At 35.8% G+C, this 22,999-nt stretch overlaps 1 protein-coding gene across 2 annotated transcripts in view; it reads right to left on the bottom strand.

Annotated features, from left to right (window-relative positions):
- tdrd3 (tudor domain containing 3) overlaps positions 1 to 22,475 on the bottom strand; it is a 31,137-nt gene extending 8,662 nt beyond the window's left edge. For both annotated transcript variants that reach the window (XM_084101749.1, XM_084101748.1), the window contains exons 1-10: positions 22,280 to 22,475; positions 20,380 to 20,470; positions 20,141 to 20,206; positions 17,271 to 17,431; positions 10,467 to 10,608; positions 9,083 to 9,154; positions 8,855 to 9,004; positions 7,452 to 7,601; positions 6,008 to 6,179; positions 4,694 to 4,816 (exon numbers count right to left, since the gene is read on the bottom strand). In XM_084101749.1, the coding sequence (XP_083957875.1) occupies positions 4,694 to 4,816; positions 6,008 to 6,179; positions 7,452 to 7,601; positions 8,855 to 9,004; positions 9,083 to 9,154; positions 10,467 to 10,608; positions 17,271 to 17,431; positions 20,141 to 20,206; positions 20,380 to 20,470; positions 22,280 to 22,317 (1,165 nt within the window). In that variant the 5' untranslated portion in view covers positions 22,318 to 22,475. The remainder of the gene's footprint in view (positions 1 to 4,693; positions 4,817 to 6,007; positions 6,180 to 7,451; positions 7,602 to 8,854; positions 9,005 to 9,082; positions 9,155 to 10,466; positions 10,609 to 17,270; positions 17,432 to 20,140; positions 20,207 to 20,379; positions 20,471 to 22,279) is intronic.
- Between the last annotated feature and the right edge of the window lie 524 nt (positions 22,476 to 22,999).

Raw genomic sequence — 22,999 nt, 5'->3', positions numbered from 1 at the left:
GTGAATTTTTATGTTATTTAAACAGAATTCCCATCTATTCACTAATCAGAACATCAGGGCACAATTCAAACGAGATCAAAATATTTGTTGTCTCTCGCCATTGACTACCATACAATATTTGTCCGAAATAAGGTCCCATGGTGTTCCACCGGAAGGGGAGGGACTTAGGCTCTCTATATCGTTATTATCTTTCAGACTCTAAAAAACATCAATAGATAGATAAATATAAACTAAATAGATGCAGTGACTGCGGTAACTTTAACAATTGAAAGGATACTGTGACAAAGATATCGCTTTCTTTATTCAAACTGATTAATTTTTCATGAATATATGATTGGCCAGAAGAATAAAAGCTGCATCATCTACGTCAAGCACTTTGTACAAACCCTGTAAAATGAGATAAATGCTTATTTGCTGAATGACAGAAAAGCAAACGGCAAACACTTCTTTCTATACCGTTAATTAATTTATTTGACAGAACTGTTAAACTGAGACGGTAAACTAACGTGAGAGTGAAGCTAACGTTCTCAGCGCCGTCAAAATAAAACACATTAGCCAATAGTTGGGTCATATATAGCAATTCCGTGACCGTGGAGAGGGAAGGTTCGTTTCTCACTGGATTTGTCATCTATAAAGGTTAAATAAAAAATTAGTCGGGGTGCCCCTCACAAAAATGTGGGGAAAATCTTTGAGAGCCCTATATCCAAAATGGCTGCCGTCAGCCAAGCTGGAAATGAACTTTTTAATGGTTTTGGCCACAGTTCTGCATAATACATGGTTTCTGAGGCTATTTGGGTCATGCAATTCATAAATTATGTAGATTTATTGATTTGACCTATTTTTGACCTTCAAATTCAAGATGGCCGCCAGTTTTTGGCTCTTTAAGGCGAGACACTACAGGTGAATAGGGTACATTTTTTAACTTGCAGATATCACCATGAAACTTTGCCAGTTGATTACTCGCATGAATAGGAGGAAAAAATGTATTGCAAGTTTTCTGTAATTTTTTGTTTAAATATGCTAATCAGGCTATATCTAATTAAATATGCGCTAATTTGCATATATTTTGAAGTGACGAATCTGACCATTGAAAAAAACAAGGTTCAAAATTATTTGCGCATTTTGTTGATATATTCAATGAAAAGACATTACAAGATACATTACAAGAATATCTCCTTTTGAACCCTGTAAATCAGAAAATACTGCCAATAGCCTTAAATTCATTTCGGCCCTATTTTTAGCCATAAAATGTCATATAAATCAGGCCAAGAATGATGTATCAACAAATCCCTCTGGACAAACCACAATATAGTTGCGAATACAACTGTAAAGTTTGGTGTATGTATATTCACCTATATTCACTGAACTAGCTACCGGATGTGCCGTGTCACTGTGACAGCCACAATGGCAGCCATTTTGGATATAGGGCTCTCAAAGATTTTCCCCACATTTTTGTGAGGGGCACCCTGACAAATTTTTTTCTTTAACCTTTATAGATGACAAATCCAGTGAGAAACGAACCTTCCCTCTCCACGGTCACGGAATTGCTATATATGACCCAACTACAAACAGAGAAACGTATCGGCCGATGAAGATAATTAAAAAAGCCGAGCATTAATAGAAACAATATTTCAATATTTGTTAAGAAAAGCCTGCAAAGATAACCAAAGCTCACTGAATAGCCTGTGGTTCTGCATATCTTTAGAGTCACTGCATGCATTTAAATCACCTTGATGAGAAATACATCAGAAATAATAAGAGGAAAGTTCTTTCAACAAACCCAGACAGTCTCTTGATGGAAAGATCAGGTAATTAAATGCAGGACACAGTGATGATGCAGTGCTCTTCAAAAGCACATTTACTGTGCGCTTCAGGTCATTCACACACTGAAAGGGTTAGTTCACCCGAAAATGAAAGTTCTGTCAGTAATTACTCTCCCTCGTGTCGTTCCAACCCCGTAAGACTTTCGTTCATCTTCAGAAACACAAATTAAGATATTTTTGATGAAATCTGAGAGCTGGCTCACTCCTCCATAGGCTTCTCTGTAATCGATATCCAGATATACAGATACAGATTCGGCTACGGGCTACAATCTACGCAAGCGAAATTTGTTTGACATTTCTAACCGTAAACACAGGCATGTTGAAGACTGCAGTGATGTTGTTCATTGATGTTATGGCTTATTGTTTTTCGAGAATGTTGCACTCCTGTTTGTCATTGTGCACGAAACTTCACGCCAATAAATCAACAGGATTATTTGCTTACTTTTACGCGTCTCAAGCGCCCTCTTTACGTTCATCCTAACGACTGTTAGTTGTCCGTGGATTTGCCCATATTTGGCGTTTAAAATGAAAAGTCTTTAGACATGGAAAATCGATTTTACAATCGATTCAATGAGCACTTATGTCTCAAAAATCGAACAGGATTTTTTCACAAAAGTGACAGCCCTAGTAAAGACATCGTTAAAATAGTCCAAGTGACTACAGTGGCTCAACTTGAGTTCATCAAGCGACGAGAATACTTTTTGTGTGCAAAAACAACAAAAATAACGACTTTATTCAACTCTTCTGGGTTGTACGTCAGAACGGAGGCTCGCTATTGGCCGACGCTGGTCATGTGTGTGATGCTGGCCAATAGTGAGCCTCCGTTCTGACGTCCAACCCAGAAGCGCTGCGCTTACACTACGTCAACTCACTCAGAGGAACACAGAAGAACATGAAGAGTTAATTTAGAAGAAAGTCGTTATTTTTGTTTGTGTTTGCGTATTCTCGTCGCTTGATGAACTTAAGGTTGAGCCACTGTAGTCACTTGGACTATTTTAACGATGTCTTTACTCACTTTTCTGGGATGGCAGATATCGATTACTGAGAAGCCTATGGAGGAGTGAGACAGCTCTCAGATTTAATCAGAAATATCTTAATTTGTGTTCTGAAGAGGAACGAAAGTCTGACGGGGTTGGAAGAACATGAGGGAGAGTAATTACTGACAGAATTTTAATTTTTGGGTGAACTAACCCTTTTAATGTTAAAACAATGGCACTGAAAGAGCAGAAATGGTTTCTCCACATATTAGCCCTGTCTGTTTTCTCCTAAAGCCATATGTCAGGCAGAGCTTACCCGCCGCAGAGACTTATCTAAAGCTGACTAATAGAAGAGCCTTCATCTGGGACTGGCCATCTGTCTGACGGCCCACCGGGACAGTAATTAAAGCACAATAAACTCTCCGGCTGATCGCGACTTCAAAACCAGGCAGGGTCTTTTATCATCCCAAAAGGGTTTTGAAATATTGTCAAGCTAACTACATTATCCCACGTTTAACTCAGATGCTTGAAATGCTGATTTACGCTGGAAAATCAGTGAAATGATGTGAAATAGGAACGATGCAGAGATATGGAAGTGTTCACTAATTAAAGTTGGCACAGAAAAAGAGTTTTTTAAGACTGTTAAAAATTGAAAAAGCTGAAATAAAATATAAATATTAGATGAAAAACTTAGAAATTAGAAATAAAATTAGTTGAAAGGCCTAAAATTAATAATGAAATACAATTAATGATTAAAACTAATTAAATCAAACTTAATTTTAATTTTTAACTTATTAAGACTGTTAAAAATTGAAAAAGCTGAAATAAAATTTAAATATTAAAACTTAGAAATTAGAGGACAAAAACGGAATAAAATAAGTTGAAAGGCCTAAAATTAATAATGAAATTGATTAAAACTAATTAAATAAAACTTAAAACACTAATTTAAAAAAATAAACGGAGCAAATCCAATAAGGTCCTCACACCATTGGTGCTCGGGGCCTAAAGATAAAAATGTTAACTAAAATTAAACAATATAACCATAAAAGTGAATTAAAAAAATTAATCAAAACTATAATCAGGGTTCCATTTAAAAATTCCATACTTTTTCCAGACTCAAATTTTTCAGACCATATTTAACATAAATGGTTCATACAGCATTATACTTGCTATCTAGTACAGGCATCTGTAAATATTTGTATTTTCTCGTTGGTTTTCTCAGGGTGAACTGTGATAATAAGAACCCGCACATATTCACCTGTGACACATCAGACTGGTGCTGTAAATGTGGTGTGATGTCTGACCTAGATGAGTGTTCGCTCCTTTATCTGTTCCTGGAAACATCGGTCATGTTTGACAAACACTAAATGATCCCTAAACTTTTGCTGTGAAAACACTCTGCTTGTATACATTTATTTTTAAAAATACCTGATTTTATATTTTAGAGAACGGAACAGGGTCTGGAAACACATATTTTTGTCCATACTTATCTAGACCTAGAAATGACTCAAATTCCATACTTTTCCAAAACTGCGTATGAACCCTAACAGTACATAAACAATACTAAACACTATTACCATTTAAAAGGAACAAAATAAGCCATAATTTTAACCAATTCAGATATCAATAATTTAAAGAAGCCCTAATATTGGCCATTTTGTAAAGTACGCAAGCAGAAACCTTCCAGTCTCTTGAAGCCAACACAGAAGTGTCTTAAACTGCAGTTCATCCACTGGCCACTAGAGATGGCGACGGCCGGCTCCGCCCACTTTAGGCTTCAAAAATGCTCTTCAGAAACACTACGGGTGACGTCACGCACACTACGCCCATATTTTTTACAGTCTATAAAAGCACCACAAAAACATAATAAAGGTAAAATAAATCCGAATGTACCGTCAATGGAGAATGTTCCCATTTTAGACTCTAGGAAGTCAAACAGTGTGCTGGGCCCAGACGGTCTTCCTCCTGCTTCCTCATCCTCATCTGGTCTGGAACGCCCCCGTCCACGACCCTTTCCTGTTAGACGACAAATAAAGTGTCAAATGGACAATTGTGCCAGTGAGTTTGAGAGTTGGTTACAGTTCTGAGCTCTCCTCTCGCCTTTGCGTTCGTATTCAGCATGGGTGTGCGATATACATCGTCTACGATAATATTGTTATTGTTAACGATGTGCAATCTGTCATTATCGAATATATCCCTCACATAGAGAGTGCACGTATACACTATGTGAAGTAGTCTAGTATTTTAGACTTTCACTGCATGATTTACTCAATTAAATGCATTTATAATGCCCTAAATATTCAAGATAAGGGGCACAAATACCTCTGTATGTCTTTAATATTTATATAATTTAACATAGTTAATTAATATCACACGAAGAGTGCAGTTCTTTGTAAACGTACAAATGTGATATTGATTTTATACAACAGTTCAATTAACAAGAAGTTAATATGAAGTTATTTTTAGACAATATTGCCTGTTTTTGCTCTAACAAAAATAGTTCCAAACAAAGCAAGAGGAATATTGCATCTCTGAGCAACACACGGTGAACGAATGAATCGGTTGAAAGAATGATTCAATGACTCACTCATTAACACTGACTTGCTGCTGCCACCAACTAATGCTGCTGCCACCAACTTTTTATTTTTTAAATCATTTCTAATATCAACATTCAACGTTTTATATTTAAAACATCAAAACATTATGCATTTGTAACTGCAGGTTAAATGCATTCATGTCCCTCTGAGCTGCATTAAATCTGTGTAATTGCATCTAAATGCCAGATATAATTTTATTTGTCAATATCACACACTCCTAGCGATTGATCTGCATTAACGTCCTGTTTCATAATATTTCCACATAAAATTATTATTATTTGGGAAATAATTGCAATGCAGTTTGTGTGCAAAGTCCGGAACAAAGATCGGCCAAAATGAAACAAAATCCTGCCGTTTTTTCCTCTAAACACACGATTGGCAACCGGACGATGGTGTTTATCAATGGGTTTTATTGCATTTGATTTTGTTTTTATTGCAGAATGAACTGAATACACAACAAAGAAAACATTCACCCTAAAACGAATCCTACGAGTCTTGTAAGAAACCAACACAATCCTGCCCTACATCTGCCGCCTTCTTTCATGAGAAGCTGCGTATCTAGTGACTATCTGAAGGTTTCTGATCTTTCCTCGGCACCCGAAGGCTTTACCTCGAGGAGGCGGGCGGCTCTGCTCGGTCTGGGCCGCTTTGGGCTGGTTGGCTCCGGTGAGCAGATAGTTGAGGGCCGCCTCCAGGTTATTGTTGTGATCCAGCAAGGCTTGTCTGGCCGCCTCACGGTTGAAGCCCATCTCCATGATGTCCCTCAAAGCTCGCTCATCAACCTTGAAGAGACAGCAGAAACATGAAACAGCTTTGATGAACTCGAGGGTCACTGAGCATTGCATTAAAATCCATCAAGCAGGGACAAAAGAACATGTAGAAAACACTTCTGGAGAACAAAAATGAAGCAGAACAGTCAAGGACACCGAGGGGTCACATCTACTGATCTTTTATTCAGAGAAGGCATTTACGTGCTACTCTACTGGCGTTAGAAGAAAATGATGGCATATAATTATTAATAAAAGCCCATCATACAATTTTTAGACACTTGAGATGTTTTTCCAGATTGTTATTTAAGAAACACAGTAGAATTTAGCGTCTATTAGCAGTACCTTCATCATTTTTTAAAGAAATTAATAGCTTTATTCAGTATTCAGCAAGGACACATTAAATCAAGTGACAATTTACAATAAGGTTTCATTTAATGTATTAACTAACAATGAGCAATACATTTGTTACAGTATTTATTAATCTTTGTTAATGTTAGTTAATAAAAATACAGCTGTTAATTGTTAGTTCACGGTGCATTAATGTTAACAAATACAACTTTTGATTTTAATAATGTATTAGTAAATGTTGAAATTAACATGAACTAAGATTAATAAATGCTGTAGAAGTATTGTTCATTGTTAGTATATGTTAACTAATGAAACCTTATGGTAACGTGCATCAGTTTTCCCAAAAATATGAAGCAGCAACTGTTTTCAACATTGATAATAATCCGAAAAGCATCAAATCATCATATTAGAGTGATTTCTGAAGGGTCATGTGACACTGAAGACTGGAGTAATGATGCTGAAAATTCAGCTTTGATCACAGGAATAAATTACACTTTACTATATATTCACATAGAAAACTTGTTTTAAAGGAACATGCTAGCAGTATGCTAGCTGGAGCCATTTACCTCCAGTCTTTGTGCTAAGCTAGGCTAGCGGTGGGTGCGTCAGACAGAGTTACGGCACGCACGGAGATGAGAAGGGTATGTATGGACTTATCTAACTCTGGGGGATACGGTGAATAAGATAAAGATCCAATAAGTCGGCGTGTTCCTTTAACTCTAATAATATTTCTGAATTTTTACTGTATTTTTGATCAAATAAATGCAGCCATGGTGAGCAGAAGAGAAAAACATCAATAAAATCTCTGTTCAGATTCCTAGATGCAACAACACTGATGTCCAAAAACCACATTTTTACATTTTATGATACTTTTTACTGTTCATTTCAACTTTAAAACTGCTGACAAAACACCATTTATTTGTATGATGATCTTACCAAATCTCTGTAAACTCCCTCTGACTTGTTCTCCGTCCAGGGCTTCTCTCTCTCCTCTCTTCTTCTCTGATAGGTGTCTCGACTCCTGTAGGAGGATCCTGGATTGGCAAGGTTTCCTCCGGCATTACCTCCGCCGCCAAACGTTCGCGTCTAGAAGAAAACAGAGAGCATTATGAAAAACACAAAACACTGATGCCACTCCTGCATTATAAGATCAGATTTCTTCCATTAATACACACAACTATAGCACAAAGAACAACATTTCTGGACATCATGAGTCAAGCTGGGTTTTTAAACACAGCCCAGGTTTAATCATTTCTGTGGTGTTCACTTGTCACGTTACATTCATAATTACATACTCGAAATCAAACATTTCTTCATTAAATATCAAAGAATATTAAGGCCTGAGGATACAGCCATGAGAATGAACGAATTTAATTATATACAGCTTTAATACATCAATATTTCATTATCAAAAGGTGCTACTTTGTTGCAGGGAATGAAAGCGATATTTATTCTGAACTGAAATGCCAATATCGTTGTGAACGAGTAAATTCTGTAAAATGCTGAAATCTGAGGGTTATGTGTACACCACACTTCAACGGTTTAGAATAATTAAGAGATTTTTAATGTTTTTGGAAAGTCTTCTGCTCAACAGGGCTACATTTATTTGATCAAAAATACAGTAAAACAGTGAAATATCGAGTAAGTTTCGAATGTGAATATATAGTAAAGTGTAATTTATTCCTGTGATCAAAGCTGAATTTTCAGCATCATTACTCCAGTCTTCAGTGTCACATGACCCTTCAGAAATCACTCTAATATGATGATTTGATGCTCAGTTATTGTCAATTTTAATTGGTGCGCAATTTTTAAAAATAGGTTCTCATTATTATTTTGCATCTTAATTTTTTTGTATTTTTTTTTCAGGATTCTTTGATGAATAGAAAGTTCAAAAGAACAGCATTTATTTGAAATAAAATCTTTGCTAACATTATAAATGTATTTAAATGTCACTTTTGATCAAATTAATGCATCCTTGCATAATAAAATCATTATTATTTTATTTTTTTCATTTGCAAATCTAGCAAAATCATCATATTAGAGTGATTTCTGAAGGATCATGTGACACTGAAGACTGGAGTAATGATGCTGAAAATCCAGCTTTGATCACAGGAATAAATTACACTTTACTATATATTCACATATATATTAAACTATAATAATATTTCACTGTTTTACTGTATTTTTGATCAAATAAATGCAGCAGAAGAGACTCTTTCAAATCGTCATCATTCCAAACATTTGACCGGAGATGTTCATTCATTTCAAACATCTTCAAACATGTAATTGTTAATAGTATTAAACACATCTGGTAATAATCGCTCTGGACGACAGCGCACCTCTTTGCTCTTGGCGACCTCAGCGATAGCAGCGGTTCTTTGTTTCTCGAACTCGTCGTTGTCGTCAGCAGATTTGACAGTGTTTGCGCTCTGAAGGGTCTTCCTCTGGTCCAGGGCTCTGCTGTCCACCTGCTCCTTATGAGCACATTTCTACACACAGATCACACAACAGATTATACAACACGGCTCTCCTGGAGACTCAGATCAGCAGATGTAAAGAGTCCTGACCTGTCCGAAGGGAACGAACGGAGGAGGTCCACCTTCTGCACCGATGTTCCTGCGGTTGTGCTTGGCCAGGCTCTTTCAGAAGAAGTTGAAGGTTTCATTAAGAAACAGAGTCAGACACCTTCAACATTCACACAGTTTATTCGCTATAGTTTAGAAAATGGTAATAAAATATGAGCAGAACTCAGTTGATATTTCACAGGTTTTGTCCGTCCTTCTGTTAGACTGTCTCACACATGAATTATGTTGAATATCTGTCAGCTGTTAAATTTAACTACACAATTAGATAATACCAGTTTAGCTCGACCAATCACCAAGCAGTGCTTCATTTTGTTCAGTCTGTGTGTAAAAAGAGCATTAGCAATTAAAGAAAAAACACTTGCTCAGGTCGAAGTGTCTGAATCATTCTTGGTCTTGGTCTGTATGAAGAATATTTGGGTGTAATATGTCACAGTTTATTTTGCTCTCCTCACTTACATAAATGAACTATAGTGTCCTGATCACACTAGTAGAAAAATTAAACAAATTATATCTGGTGTCTGAATAATCTTTGATTTGAGTGTATGTGAAAATAGTGAATCCACAGAGAGGAGAAAAATCATTTACACATCAAGGTGAATAAAGAAATGTGTCTTATGCTTTCTGGCTTTGATTGATAATTAAAATAAATCATCTGTTGCCAGTGTGTCATCCATCACTGAGCTGAAGCATGATATTAACAGATGGCTACAGGCACTGCTTGACACCGCGGCTTCGCTTTCTTAACTTTTAATGAATAATACAACCTTTAAAGAGGGCATATTTTCATTTTTCAATATTTTACACCTTTGCATCTCTTCATTTCTCCCTAGAGCCCACTTAAAATGTTAGTCAAGGTTTCTTGCACTAAAAACAGTTGTGATTTAGTTTAGTTTCATGATTTTACACCCACTTTCTGACATTTTTAATTAAAACCAACAGTTTGTGCTACAGTGTATTTAAGAATTCCATATGTAAATTTCCTCTGTTGTGATTGGCTGAGCTCTGTGTGCTGATGTCGTTCAAAAGGACGGGTCAAATTGATAAACTCAGATGTATTTCAAATGAAATTAGCATGATCATTACATAGTAGAGTGAACCTTTATTTAATAGAAGCAAGAAGAAGAAAAAAACAGTTTTCTACAATTTCTCCATTAAACTGCATCATATTATCTGAATACATTCATAATAAAAGAGAGAAAACTGTAGATTTTCCTGTAGCTCAAGCATTGGCGCTTGTAACGCCAAGGTCATGGGTTTGATTCCCAGGTAAAGCAAGAACTGATGAGAATGTAAATGTGTACCTTGAAATGCAATGTAAGTCGCTTTGGATAAAAGCGTAAATGTAGATGTAAAACATGCATCTCACCCTCTGAAACTCCCACTTCTCAATCATGTGGTCCACCTCGCCTCCGAGAACAGAGATCTTGGAATCGTCCAATAGCAGGATGCCGTTCTTAACCTGAACGACCCCCAGGAGCTTCACTTTGGTCCCAGGCGGCGTGTTCAGACTGAAAGTGGAGCGGAAATCAAATTAAAGTGGATCGACCATCATTACTCCAGTCTTCAGAGTCACATGATCCTTCAGAAATCATTCTAATATGATGCTCAAACATTTATGATTATTATCAGTTGAAAACAGTTGCGCTGCTTAACATTTTTATAATAAACTTTTAAAATATTCTTTGATTAATAGAAAGTTCAAAGGAAAATACGTTTTTTAGTCATTACTGTCACTTTTGATCACTTTAATGTGTCCTTGCTGAATCAAAGTATTCATTTCTTACAACAACAACAAAATCGTTGTTGACCGCACTTTCCAGGTCATAGAAATTTTTTTTAAAAAGTAAAGAAATGAAATCATACAGTATTTTAAAGGGAAAAAAAGCAATGTATTGTTGCGAACATTAAGATCTGATAAACATTTTCCACACACATTTCATTCTCATTACAGATTTTATTCTCATTAAAATAAGAATTTGGGAGGAAAAGTGTGCATATCTGAACGAAGAGAAGTCACAGTCTTTAATAAGTCTGTATATGATAAGCACCAATATAATTTCTGAATTTTTCCTTTTGATTCTGGGGTAAAATGTGAGCAAGGGATTTTTAAGAGACCCCAAAATAGGTCAAGTTTTCCTTATTTGGCGTCTGCAATGACTTTCCAGAAAAAGTGGCGGTGAGAGAATTTAAAATTCATAATTGCACTTCTCTGCTTTACTTGCTTCTATTTCCTGGTTGTCAATCAGGGTTTTTTTTTTTCTCTGATGTTTTCCAGCTTTAGTAAGTGTGGGGCATTTGCTGTAAGTTGGGATTAAGAACTGGCTGTTTGACTTTAATTAAAGATTAAAGGAGGGGGAGAAGGGATGGATTGAGAGAGAGGAAGAGTCAGAAACTCTATTTTGCCCTCACAAACACTCTAATACCCCGAGGAGAGAAGTGGAGCAGTGAGTTTTCCAAAACGCAGGCTTATTTCTTCAAATGTGTGCACCCTGATCAAATGTTAATGCATCTGCAGAAGAAGCTCCTGCTAAAAATACATGCTCTCCGACACGCCAAATAAACTCGCCCTCAAGAACACAGGCGAGCTCTCGTTAGAAGAGCCCGGGGAGTCTGACATGTGACGCGAGTATTGCAATTACAGACTTTCCTGACCAGTCCATCGGCTCGAAACTCAAAGGAGCCGATGCGATCCGAACCCCGCGGAGCCGTCAGACAAAACACTGTGTGTTCCAGCACAATGCTCCGGTTCATGCAAACAGCTCCACTTTCAGTCAAAGGTGAAATAATCATTTGAGACGAGCCACACCAAGCTGAAATTGTTAAGATTTTATGCATTTAGCAGAAAGATTGTGGTGAAAATCCAGCGTTTAATGTTACGTGTCTATGTGGTGTTTTTAATCTGCTTTAAGACAAACCATGTGTAAATTCATAAGTCGACTCCATTGCTGAGTATTTCCTCCTTAAAACTGCAGTGAACCAAAGACAGTCTCAAAAACACGCTTTGAAATCGCTGGTGTTTCTGACGTCACAAACTACCTTGTAACCAATCAGATCAACGTGTGATCGTCAACCAGTGGATCTCTGAGCTGAGTGAGTGAGTGGAGGCGGGGCTCATTTGCATATTCATAGAACCGCGCATACTAAATGAGGCAAGGGTGTCGAGTTACACTCAAGCTATTTTAAGACATTTTTTCAAGATAAAAATGTTTAATATGTCATTTTGGTGATCAAAGATGAGTTTAAAGGGATAAAATTTACTACAGGGGAACTTTACTTTTTTTTTTTTTTTTTTAAGTTCCCATGCAGTCAATAATTGTATCCCTTAAAACTCATCTTGACACATTTAAACGTTTTTTCCTGTGAAAATAGTTTCTTCATGCCTTGAAATATCTTGAATGTAACTCGATACCCTTTGCTTCATGAATATGCAAATGAGTCCCGCCTCCACTCACTCACAGCAGCTCGGATTACCTGATCCACTCGCTCAACTGTAGTAAACGACACGATCGCAAGTGGAAATATTGGTTTAATTCAGACAAATATGTTTGAACCAGAAACTGATTGAAGAGGAAGAGGAAGAGGAAGAGTGAGTTATACAGGATCATGAATCAGAATCATCATGCGTTTTATACAATGTCGGACACACTGATATGATTAGCGTTTGTCTCGACTACGTCATCACACAGCTAATAATGTGTTGCTAATGTCACACACACATGTTCCCGTTCCCCATCTCAGAGTCACAGCTCCTTCTGAACACCAGCATCAAACATCATAGAAATCAGTGGAGAAAAGCCCCGCCCCCTCGTGACGCGACTGGTCACATGTTTGTGATGGTCAGTCTTCAGTAGCTTTAAGGAGAAACTACTCTACGAAGCTGCTGTTGACTGATGACTTTACACATGGTTTGTCTTTAAGCACATTAAAAACACCACAGACATATAAACAACATTAAAAGCTTGATTTGCACCACAGGGGGTAATTATTTCTATGCATTAAGCATCATATTCCTAATGTAAATAACTAAAGTCAAACTACACTTTATAAGCATGCAATGCCATCATACACATGTTGCAATTCTGTGTTAGTGATTCTGCAAGGGAATGAAGGAGGCTTTGAGCTCTAATGAACAGTTTCATTCTGAACGTGATGGACAGGCGTGGATGTGGAGAGAGAGCGAGCGAAGGGACGGATGAATAAAGAGCGCTCTGTTCTTCAAACGGCACAACACAGTCTCCACCTGTAGATGCTGGCCGACGGCCACCAGTAACGCAGACGTGGGATTGGTGGGATCCGAGCCAATCAGAAGCTCTGAAACTGGGATTAAAGGAAGGGGAGTACAAGGAAAGCACCGAAAAGGTCATTTGAATTTGAAGCGGCTTTACAAGATTACAGTGGCAGATTCCTTGGGTTTGTTTGACAGTTTCAGAAAATGATTTTTCGAAGCTGCCAAGATTATTAGAGTACGTTATACAAGAAAATACTATTTCACGATTAATTCAATGCGTTTCTTAGTAATCATTTGTGGAATTTAATAGCAATTTCTGAGTGAAAATTGGGGTCATTGATTTAAGCAAACCCTTAATATAATGTATTAAAGACACTATTATAAGTTTTATGTAGTTTTTGCATACTTTATGCAGTTGACAAGATCATTAAAGGTATACTACGTCTTTTTTTATTTTATTAACAAATTTAAATAACGAATCAAAACATCATCAATCCTTTTTCCATAACGTTAATTGACCTGTCAGGATGGTTTTGGCGGGAAATTGCGTACATACATCGCTCGCCCGTGTGTCTCCTGATAGAGTAAATAGAGTAAAGTTGCTCTGGCTGCTTTGCTGTGTGTGTGTGTGTGTGTGTGTGTGTGTTTGTAGAATCAACATCGGCTTGGCTTTAGGAGATGGAGAACTGAAAGCGATGCGGAGATGATGGTGTTTTATCACTCAACAGGAGAGTAAGAGTTTTATTGAACAGATAAACTGTAAGCGCTAATCATATCAGTGTGTCCGACATTGTATAAAACGCATGATGATTCTGATTCATGATCCTGTATAACTCACTCTTCCTCTTCCTCTTCAATCAGTTTCTGGTTCAAACATATTTGTCTGAATTAAACCAATATTTCCACTTGCGATCGTGTCGTTTACTACAGTTGAGCGAGTGGATCAGGTAATCCGAGCTGCTGTGAGTGAGTGGAGGCGGGGACTCATTTGCATATTCATGAAGCAAAGGGTGTCGAGTTACATTCAAGATATTTCAAGCCATGAAGAAACTATTTTCACAAGAAAAAACGTTTAAATGTGTCAAGATGAGTTTTAAGGGATACAATTATTAACTGCAGGGGAACTAAAAAAAAAAAAAAAAAAAAAAAAAAGTGAAGTTCCCCTGTAGTAAATTTTATCCCTTTAAACTCCTCTTTGATCACCAAAATGACATATTTAAAAAAGAAATCTTGAAAAAAATGCCTTTTCATGCCTTGTAAAATGTGTCTCTCTAACAGAGTTCAGTGTAAAGCAGGATCTATAGTGAAGATTATTTCATTATGGTTGTTTCAGCTCATGTGCGGGAGTTTATTTTTAAGATCCGTGTCTATAAATGGGTAAAACTACAGTATCTTGAGATCCTTTAGTCTAAACTGGTTATATCTGAAGCCTAGTAGTGAATGTTTTATGAGCAGAAGGATAATCTCTCTCTTTTAGTTATGAGAAAGAATCATATTCATCCGCACAGTCACTCAGAGCCGAAGCACAACCAACAACAATTAATGTTCTTCCATAAAATAATGCATGCAGTTTTGTTTTTTTAAGAGCGCCAAAAGTTAGTGTTACTAAAAAAACAAAAGTGTCACATTCTTGGCACACACACAACACAAACACAATGTTTTTTCCGCATTTCAGAATGACATTGATGTTTTAGTTTCATTGAGAGAGAAAATGAGCCTGAAGTAAAATCAAAAGCAACTCAGTGCCACGACCCTGAATGACTCTGTAGGAGCGTGAACATCAATTCAGTGTGTGTGGCAGAACTACGCTTTCCCACTACATCAAACCTCTTTCTTCCGACTCCAGGCAATTACAGAACCTCTTATCGTATTAAAGGCAGCGTTTAATCAAACCCCGGGTTTTTGGCCTCATTATGGGCCACTTCACTGTGTCTGACGGGCCGAGACATTATTTCATTAAATTACCCCGTCCAATTAGACGTGCTTCAATTAAATATCCGAGGTACTAGATTTTACAGCCACGAGACGTGAGGGAGGGAAATTCTGTGAGGTTTATATCGCACTTACTTGCCAAATCTTGACGTTTGAAATCAATAAGCTTGATCAAATTAGCCAAAATACCTAATAAACCATCATGTCAGGTGCGGGAATGTGCAGAACGTTCTACAGAATTCCATGGGAACGGATTCCACAGTATTTCTGAAGTATGCAGTGTGCAAAGTAAACATAAATGTGCACTGGAACTACAGCATCCCACAATGCAATGCACTTGATGTTGCATTTTTAACATCTCTTTCTCTATTCAGGGTTCGTACCGAGAATGTAAAAAGAAATTCCAGGACTTTTCAAGCACTACTTTTTTGGTTTTCAAGGACAACAATCAGAGATTGCACTTATCAAACAATATCTTTAGGATTTTTTACAGATATAAAGCATCCAAAACACAACTTATTTAATAATATATATCAAATATAAAGTTTATAATGGCTATTATCGTTCAATAAGTAATATTTTATATTATAATGTTGGTGTTGGCCTACTTTGTATCGAGAAAAGGGCTGATGGGGGTTTATGCGGTGTTCGTTTTGCGTGAAAACATTGTATTTGTGTTTTTAGAAGGAAAAAAAATCATATACAGTACAGGTCAAAAGTTTGGAAACATTACTATTTTTTATGTTTTTGAAAGACGTTTCTTCTGCTCATCAAGCCTGCATTTATTTGATCAAAAATACAGAAAAAAAATTTAATATTGTGATATATTATTACAATTTAAAATAATTGGTTTTCAATTTGAATATACTTTAAAAAATAATTTATTTCTGTGATGCAAAGCTGAATTTTCAGGATCATTACTCCAGTCTATCACATGATCCTTTAGAAATCACTCTAATATGATGATTCATTATCAAAGTTGGAAACCGTTCGGCTGCTTAATATTGTTTCATAACCTGTGATACTTTTTTAGGATACTTTGATGAATAAAAAGTAAAAAAAAAAAAAAAAAAAAAAAAAAAAAAGCAAATTTTTTAAAAATAGAAATCTTTTGTAACAACAATATACACTACTGGTCAGTAATTTGGGGTCAGTAATTTTTTTTCTTTCTTTTTTTGAAATAAATCAATACTTTTATTCAGCAAGGATGTGTTAAATTGATAAAAAGTGATAGTAAAGAAGATTTATATTATTAGATTTTTTTATTATTTTGAATAAATTCTTTTTAACCTTTTATTCATCAAATATATTAGCAGAACTGTTTCCAACACTCATAATAAATCAGAATATTAGAGTGATTTCTGAAGGATCATGTGACACTGAAGACTGGAGTAATGATGCTGAAAATTCAGCTTTGCATCACAGGAATAAATTATTTTTTAAAGTATATTCAAATAGAAAACTATTATTTTAAGTTGTAATAATATATCACAATATTAAAAAAAATTCTGTATTTTTGATCAAATAAATGCAGGCTTGATGAGCAGAAGAAACTTATTTCAAAAACATTAAAAATAGTAATGTTTCCAAACTTTTGACCTGTACTGTATATCGTATTTAAATAAGTACCTCTTCATAAAAATGTTTTCAAGGGTTTTCCAGGACTTAAATTTCAAAAAGTCAAATTCAAGCACCATGTCTGAACCCTGTCTGTGTAATCAGACTGCCATGAGACATTTTTACACAACTTTAAATAAAAATACAAGACATGATTGATAACGAAGCACTTGCTGAATTAAACATGCAACATAACGAGGTCATGTAACAGCAATGCAACATGCTACTGTTTGATTATTTAACGCCGCATATCGCATACTGTTTCACACACTTCTCTAAATAACAGGCAGTGTTAGTGTTAACACAGTACACTAGTGTTCAAAACCAAGAAATTAATACTTTTATTCAGCATGGATTCATTCAAGTGCACATGAAGACACACATGAGCTGTACCTGATTTTGGACAGATGTTTAAACTCGAGGCCAGTGCACAGTGTGTGTCCGTCCGTCATCTGAACACGCAGCATTCTGGGGGCCGCCTGCGACTCCTCGTGGTCTTTAGAAGCAGCGACATTACGAATCTTCTGCACCTGAAGGACACACGGACCCTCCAACTGTGGGAGAAACACAGAGTACACACAGATCATAAAACACTGCGCTAAAATGGATGTAATAATGCATCAAGCATCATGAGTTTCAACTGTTGTCTCAGAAAAATGCAGCTCACAGTCATTATTCAGCAGAATCATCATGTACTTTTGGTCAAATTAATGTTTTTTTTACTCTTTTGCTTTAACATTTATTTCCATTGAGTCCTGCTGATGTTCTCTTTACTAACAGCGCCATCTTGTGGGCGGCATGAGCAAGTGCATGAACCTATTTATTTGCTGGACAGTGTCATCTATGCATTATTTTGGCTTATTTTTAGCTTAAATCCAATTGCAAAATCCTATCCATTATCTATGGAAGCTTGTTTCCGCCACAGAATAAAACATTTTAAAAGGTAATTGCGACTTTTTATCTCACAATTGCGAGTTTACATCTCACAATTCTGACTTTATTTCTCAGAATTGCGTGAAATAAAGTCGCAATTGCGTGTTATAAAGTCAGAATTGCGAGATATAAAGTCAGAATTGCGAGATATAAAGTCAGAATTGTGAGATATAAAGTCAGAATTGCGAGATATAAAGTCAGAATTGCGAGATATAAAGTCAGAATTGCGAGATATAAAGTCAGAATTGTGAGATATAAAGTCAGAATTGCGTGAAATAAAGTCGCAATTGCGAGATATAAAGTCAGAATTGCGAGATATAAAGTCAGAATTGCGAGATATAAAGTCACAATTGTGAGATATAAAGTCAGAATTGCGAGATATAAAGTCAGAATTGTGAGATATAAAGTCAGAATTGTGAGATATAAAGTCAGAATTGCGAGATATAAAGTCAGAATTGCGAGATATAAAGTCAGAATTGTGAGATATAAAGTCAGAATTGTGTGTTATAAAGTCAGAATTGTGAGATATAAAGTCAGAATTGCGAGATATAAAGTCAGAATTGTGAGATATAAAGTCAGAATTGTGAGATATAAAGTCAGAATTGTGAGATATAAAGTCAGAATTGTGAGATATAAAGTCAGAATTGTGTGTTATAAAGTCAGAATTGTGAGATATAAAGTCAGAATTGCGAGATATAAAGTCAGAATTGTGAGATATAAAGTCAGAATTGTGAGATATAAAGTCAGAATTGCGAGATATAAAGTCAGAATTGTGAGATATAAAGTCAGAATTGCGTGAAATAAAGTCGCAATTGTGAGATATAAAGTCAGAATTGTGAGATATAAAGTCAGAATTGCGAGATATAAAGTCACAATTGTGAGATATAAAGTCAGAATTGCGAGATATAAAGTCACAATTGCGAGAAATAAAGTCAGAATTGCGAGAAATAAAGTCAGAATTGCGAGATATAAAGTCAGAATTGTGAGATATAAAGTCAGAATTGTGAGATATAAAGTCAGAATTGCGAGATATAAAGTCACAATTGTGAGATATAAAGTCAGAATTGCGAGATATAAAGTCAGAATTGTGAGATATAAAGTCGGAATTGCGAGATATAAAGTCAGAATTGTGAGATATAAAGTCAGAATTGTGAGATATAAAGTCACAATTGTGAGATATAAAGTCAGAATTGCGAGATATAAAGTCAGAATTGTGAGATATAAAGTCAGAATTGTGAGATATAAAGTCAGAATTGCGAGATATAAAGTCAGAATTGCGAGATATAAAGTCAGAATTGTGAGATATAAAGTCAGAATTGTGTGTTATAAAGTCAGAATTGTGAGATATAAAGTCAGAATTGCGAGATATAAAGTCAGAATTGTGAGATATAAAGTCAGAATTGTGAGATATAAAGTCAGAATTGTGAGATATAAAGTCAGAATTGTGAGATATAAAGTCAGAATTGTGTGTTATAAAGTCAGAATTGTGAGATATAAAGTCAGAATTGCGAGATATAAAGTCAGAATTGTGAGATATAAAGTCAGAATTGTGAGATATAAAGTCAGAATTGCGAGATATAAAGTCAGAATTGTGAGATATAAAGTCAGAATTGCGTGAAATAAAGTCGCAATTGTGAGATATAAAGTCAGAATTGTGAGATATAAAGTCAGAATTGCGAGATATAAAGTCACAATTGTGAGATATAAAGTCACAATTGCGAGATATAAAGTCACAATTGCGAGAAATAAAGTCAGAATTGCGAGAAATAAAGTCAGAATTGCGAGATATAAAGTCAGAATTGTGAGATATAAAGTCAGAATTGTGAGATATAAAGTCAGAATTGCGAGATATAAAGTCACAATTGTGAGATATAAAGTCAGAATTGCGAGATATAAAGTCAGAATTGTGAGATATAAAGTCGGAATTGCGAGATATAAAGTCAGAATTGTGAGATATAAAGTCAGAATTGTGAGATATAAAGTCAGAATTGCGTGAAATAAAGTCGCAATTGCGAGATATAAAGTCAGAATTGCGTGAAATAAAGTCGCAATTGCGAGATATAAAGTCAGAATTCTAAGGGAAAAAAGACAGACTTTTTTTTTTTACCTCAGAATAGTTTATATCTCACAATTCTGACTTTATAACACGCAATTGCGACTTTATTTCACGCAATTCTGACTTTATATCCCGCAATTGCGAAAAAAATGTCACAATTCTGACTTGATATATTGTGAGATAAAAAGTCGTAATTATTATTATTTATTTATTATTCAGTGGCGGAAACAAGCTTCCATAATTACCTAATGATCAACATAAGTAACTTTAATACCTTTTCTAATCGGCCGCTGTTGATGTCCGCCGGCAGAAAGCTCTTTCCTATGGGTCTCAGATCATTCTGTGGATTATATAACACTAGTATTATTTGTGTTCTGTGTTTCGAGGTGTGGCGGCTCCTGTGGAGAGCCCAAACCCAGATATACATCATCACAGGTAGACAGAGAAGCACAACTGGTTTATAAATGTGAGACTTATGAATATAATGACCATAATGTCGAATATCAGTCTTACATTTAACGCTACTTGGATGATGTCAGTCAGTGATGTTTTCTCCTTCTCTGAAGAACTTTTACACTCCTCTATTCCTTCATCTGTAAGGAACCTGTGAAGAAAAGTGTGGATTTAGAGCAAAAGAGTTTGATTTACGTCAGTCATTTAGACATAATCATCCTCGTGCAAAGGACTCCCAACCTGTATTCGGATTACTTTTGACCTAGCTCGTTTATCACTGAAGATTTAAAGAGTTTGTTCACCCAGTAATTATTAAAAATATCCCATAATTTACTCACCCATCCCAAGCCATGTCATCATATTTATCTAGTGACACTAACAGAAAAATTACAATGACAATACCATATATTTGAAGGGAGTTTTTCATGCACTGTTCAGTTTTGGACAATATTGCTTTCATAACTTAAGACTAACTTAAGGCATTTATTTTATTGCACTTTATCTATTTGCATCTGTAGATTTAAATTACAATACATATCATGAGTTTTACCATAGTAATGTAAATGTAACTAGATGAAAAATGTTGTAGACAAACTTTGAACCTTCAGTTGAAAGTTTGAAGTTTGAAGGTTTTTAGTTTTAATTGGTTTAAGTTTCAGATTAGTAGTTTTAAAAGTTTGTAGAAGTTTGTTGAAGGTTTTCAGTTTAGAAATATTAGATAGAATGGAAGCTGATGGAGTCTATGAGCCTCTCCAACTGTCAACATTTGAATTTAGTTTGAAGTTAGAAAGAAAGAAAGAAATATAAGATAGATAGATAGATAGATAGATAGATAGATAGATAGATAGATAAGTTAGGAAGAAAGAAAGAAAGAAAGAAAGAAAGAAAGAAAGAAAGAAAGAAAGAAAGAGTCTCAATGAATTAGAAATAGCACATAGAGCAGCAGCTGATGGAGTCTATGAGCCTCTCCAACTGTCAACATTTGAATTTAGTTTGAAGTTAGAAAGAAAGAAAGAAAGAGATAGATAGATAGATAGATAGATAGATAGATAGATAGATAGATAGATAGATAGATAGAAAGCAATCTTAAATGAGTCTGAATGAATTAGAAATAGCACATAGAGCGGCGGCTGATGGAGTCTATGAGCCTCTCCAACTGTCAACATTTGAATTTAGGCAGTTGAAGTTTGAATAGTCTTGGCTCAATTTGAACATTCCGCAATGAAAGTCTATGGGATTTTTCCAAGTTTTTATCAGCAATTTTAGGAAAACAGCAAGTCTGATCAGTCTAAATAGATGAAGCAACTCGAGTCAGAACAGTTTGAAGGTCTAGTCTGAGTTTAGTGGTTGTAGCTTGAACAGTTTAGGAGGAGATGCGTGGAGAAATTTAGTCTAAGAATAATAATAATAAAATAATAATAATAATCTTAAGTACAATATCAGTAAGTTGGCTTTTCCGAGCCAACTTAATGATAAACACCAATGCATCAAAATACCATGGTATTAGCACTGGACACTTCAATATAACACTCAGTCAAGTGTGAGATGTAAAGGAACTCAAGCTCAATAAACATCAACACTAAATACTGAAAGACGCTGTTAATTGTTCTTGTAATGTGTTTAATTAATTGAGATTGTGAAAGTTGATGTGACAGTCCGGACTGATTACAAGGGTATCGATTAGAATCTTCATCAGCTGATTATTAAAATATCAGACATGACATATGTATTAATAATTGACTGGTAATAGACTAACTTAGCAGTTAACAAATGTTGAACATCGTGCTAATCATTCAGTCGCTATCTGCACCTAACAGCCAGAGACAATGACATAAACTAATGAAGTGATATTAAATTAACTTATAAACTCGTGCTAAAAGTCAAACGGAGCGAGTAAACGAATGTAAACATGAGCTAGCATCATTAGCATGTTAGCCGTTAGCTCTGAGGAAAGACTCACCAGCCCTCTTCAGTGAGCGCGGAGCTCAGATCGCACATCTTCACAGAAACTGACGAGTCTGTGAGGAATCGCTGTGTGAAATATCGCTGGCTTCACATTCTGGGTTATTCAGGGTTCATTTCTACACCGTTTAGCTGCTCCTGTGATGGACAAAGACGGATAACGTCACGCGCGAACTTCCGGTACGTCACGGGTCAAAGTGGAGCGGCGCTGCTGACGTAGACCTCGGATAATATTAATAATATTAATAATGTTACACTTAACCCTCTGGTGTCCTTCGGACCAAATGGTCCCAAAATGTTTAAATAAAAAAATGTATAAAATCATAGCTTCATCGGAATGGTCCGAAATTTGGTGACTTTGTTGGTACTTGGTATATGAACACCCAAAAAAATTGGCGACAGGATTTGAATAGTCTAAGTGGTTGTAAAAAAAATACACACTCAAGGTCTTCGGGACCAAATGGTCCGCCATAGGAAATGAATGGGAAATTGGCAAAAATGTGAAAATACAGAGTTTGTACGCACAAAAAATCTACAAATCAGCCAGGATGCAGAAAAAAGGACTCAACAGTGAAGGGGTGAATCTATAAAACATCAAGAGTGCAAAACAGACTAAATCTGTTCAGGCAAAAATCACTAGAATTCGCAAGCCTTTCTACAGAGAGCTGTATATCCACTAGTGGTAAAAATGTGCTATTGCGTGATAAAAATGCTCAGT

The sequence above is a fragment of the Abramis brama genome (assembly GCF_963993115.1).
Source record: "Abramis brama genome assembly, chromosome: 23".
Taxonomy (NCBI): domain Eukaryota; kingdom Metazoa; phylum Chordata; class Actinopteri; order Cypriniformes; family Leuciscidae; genus Abramis; species Abramis brama.
The sequence above is the reverse complement of the archived record's forward strand: the minus strand, read 5'-3'. Positions and strand labels throughout refer to the sequence as shown.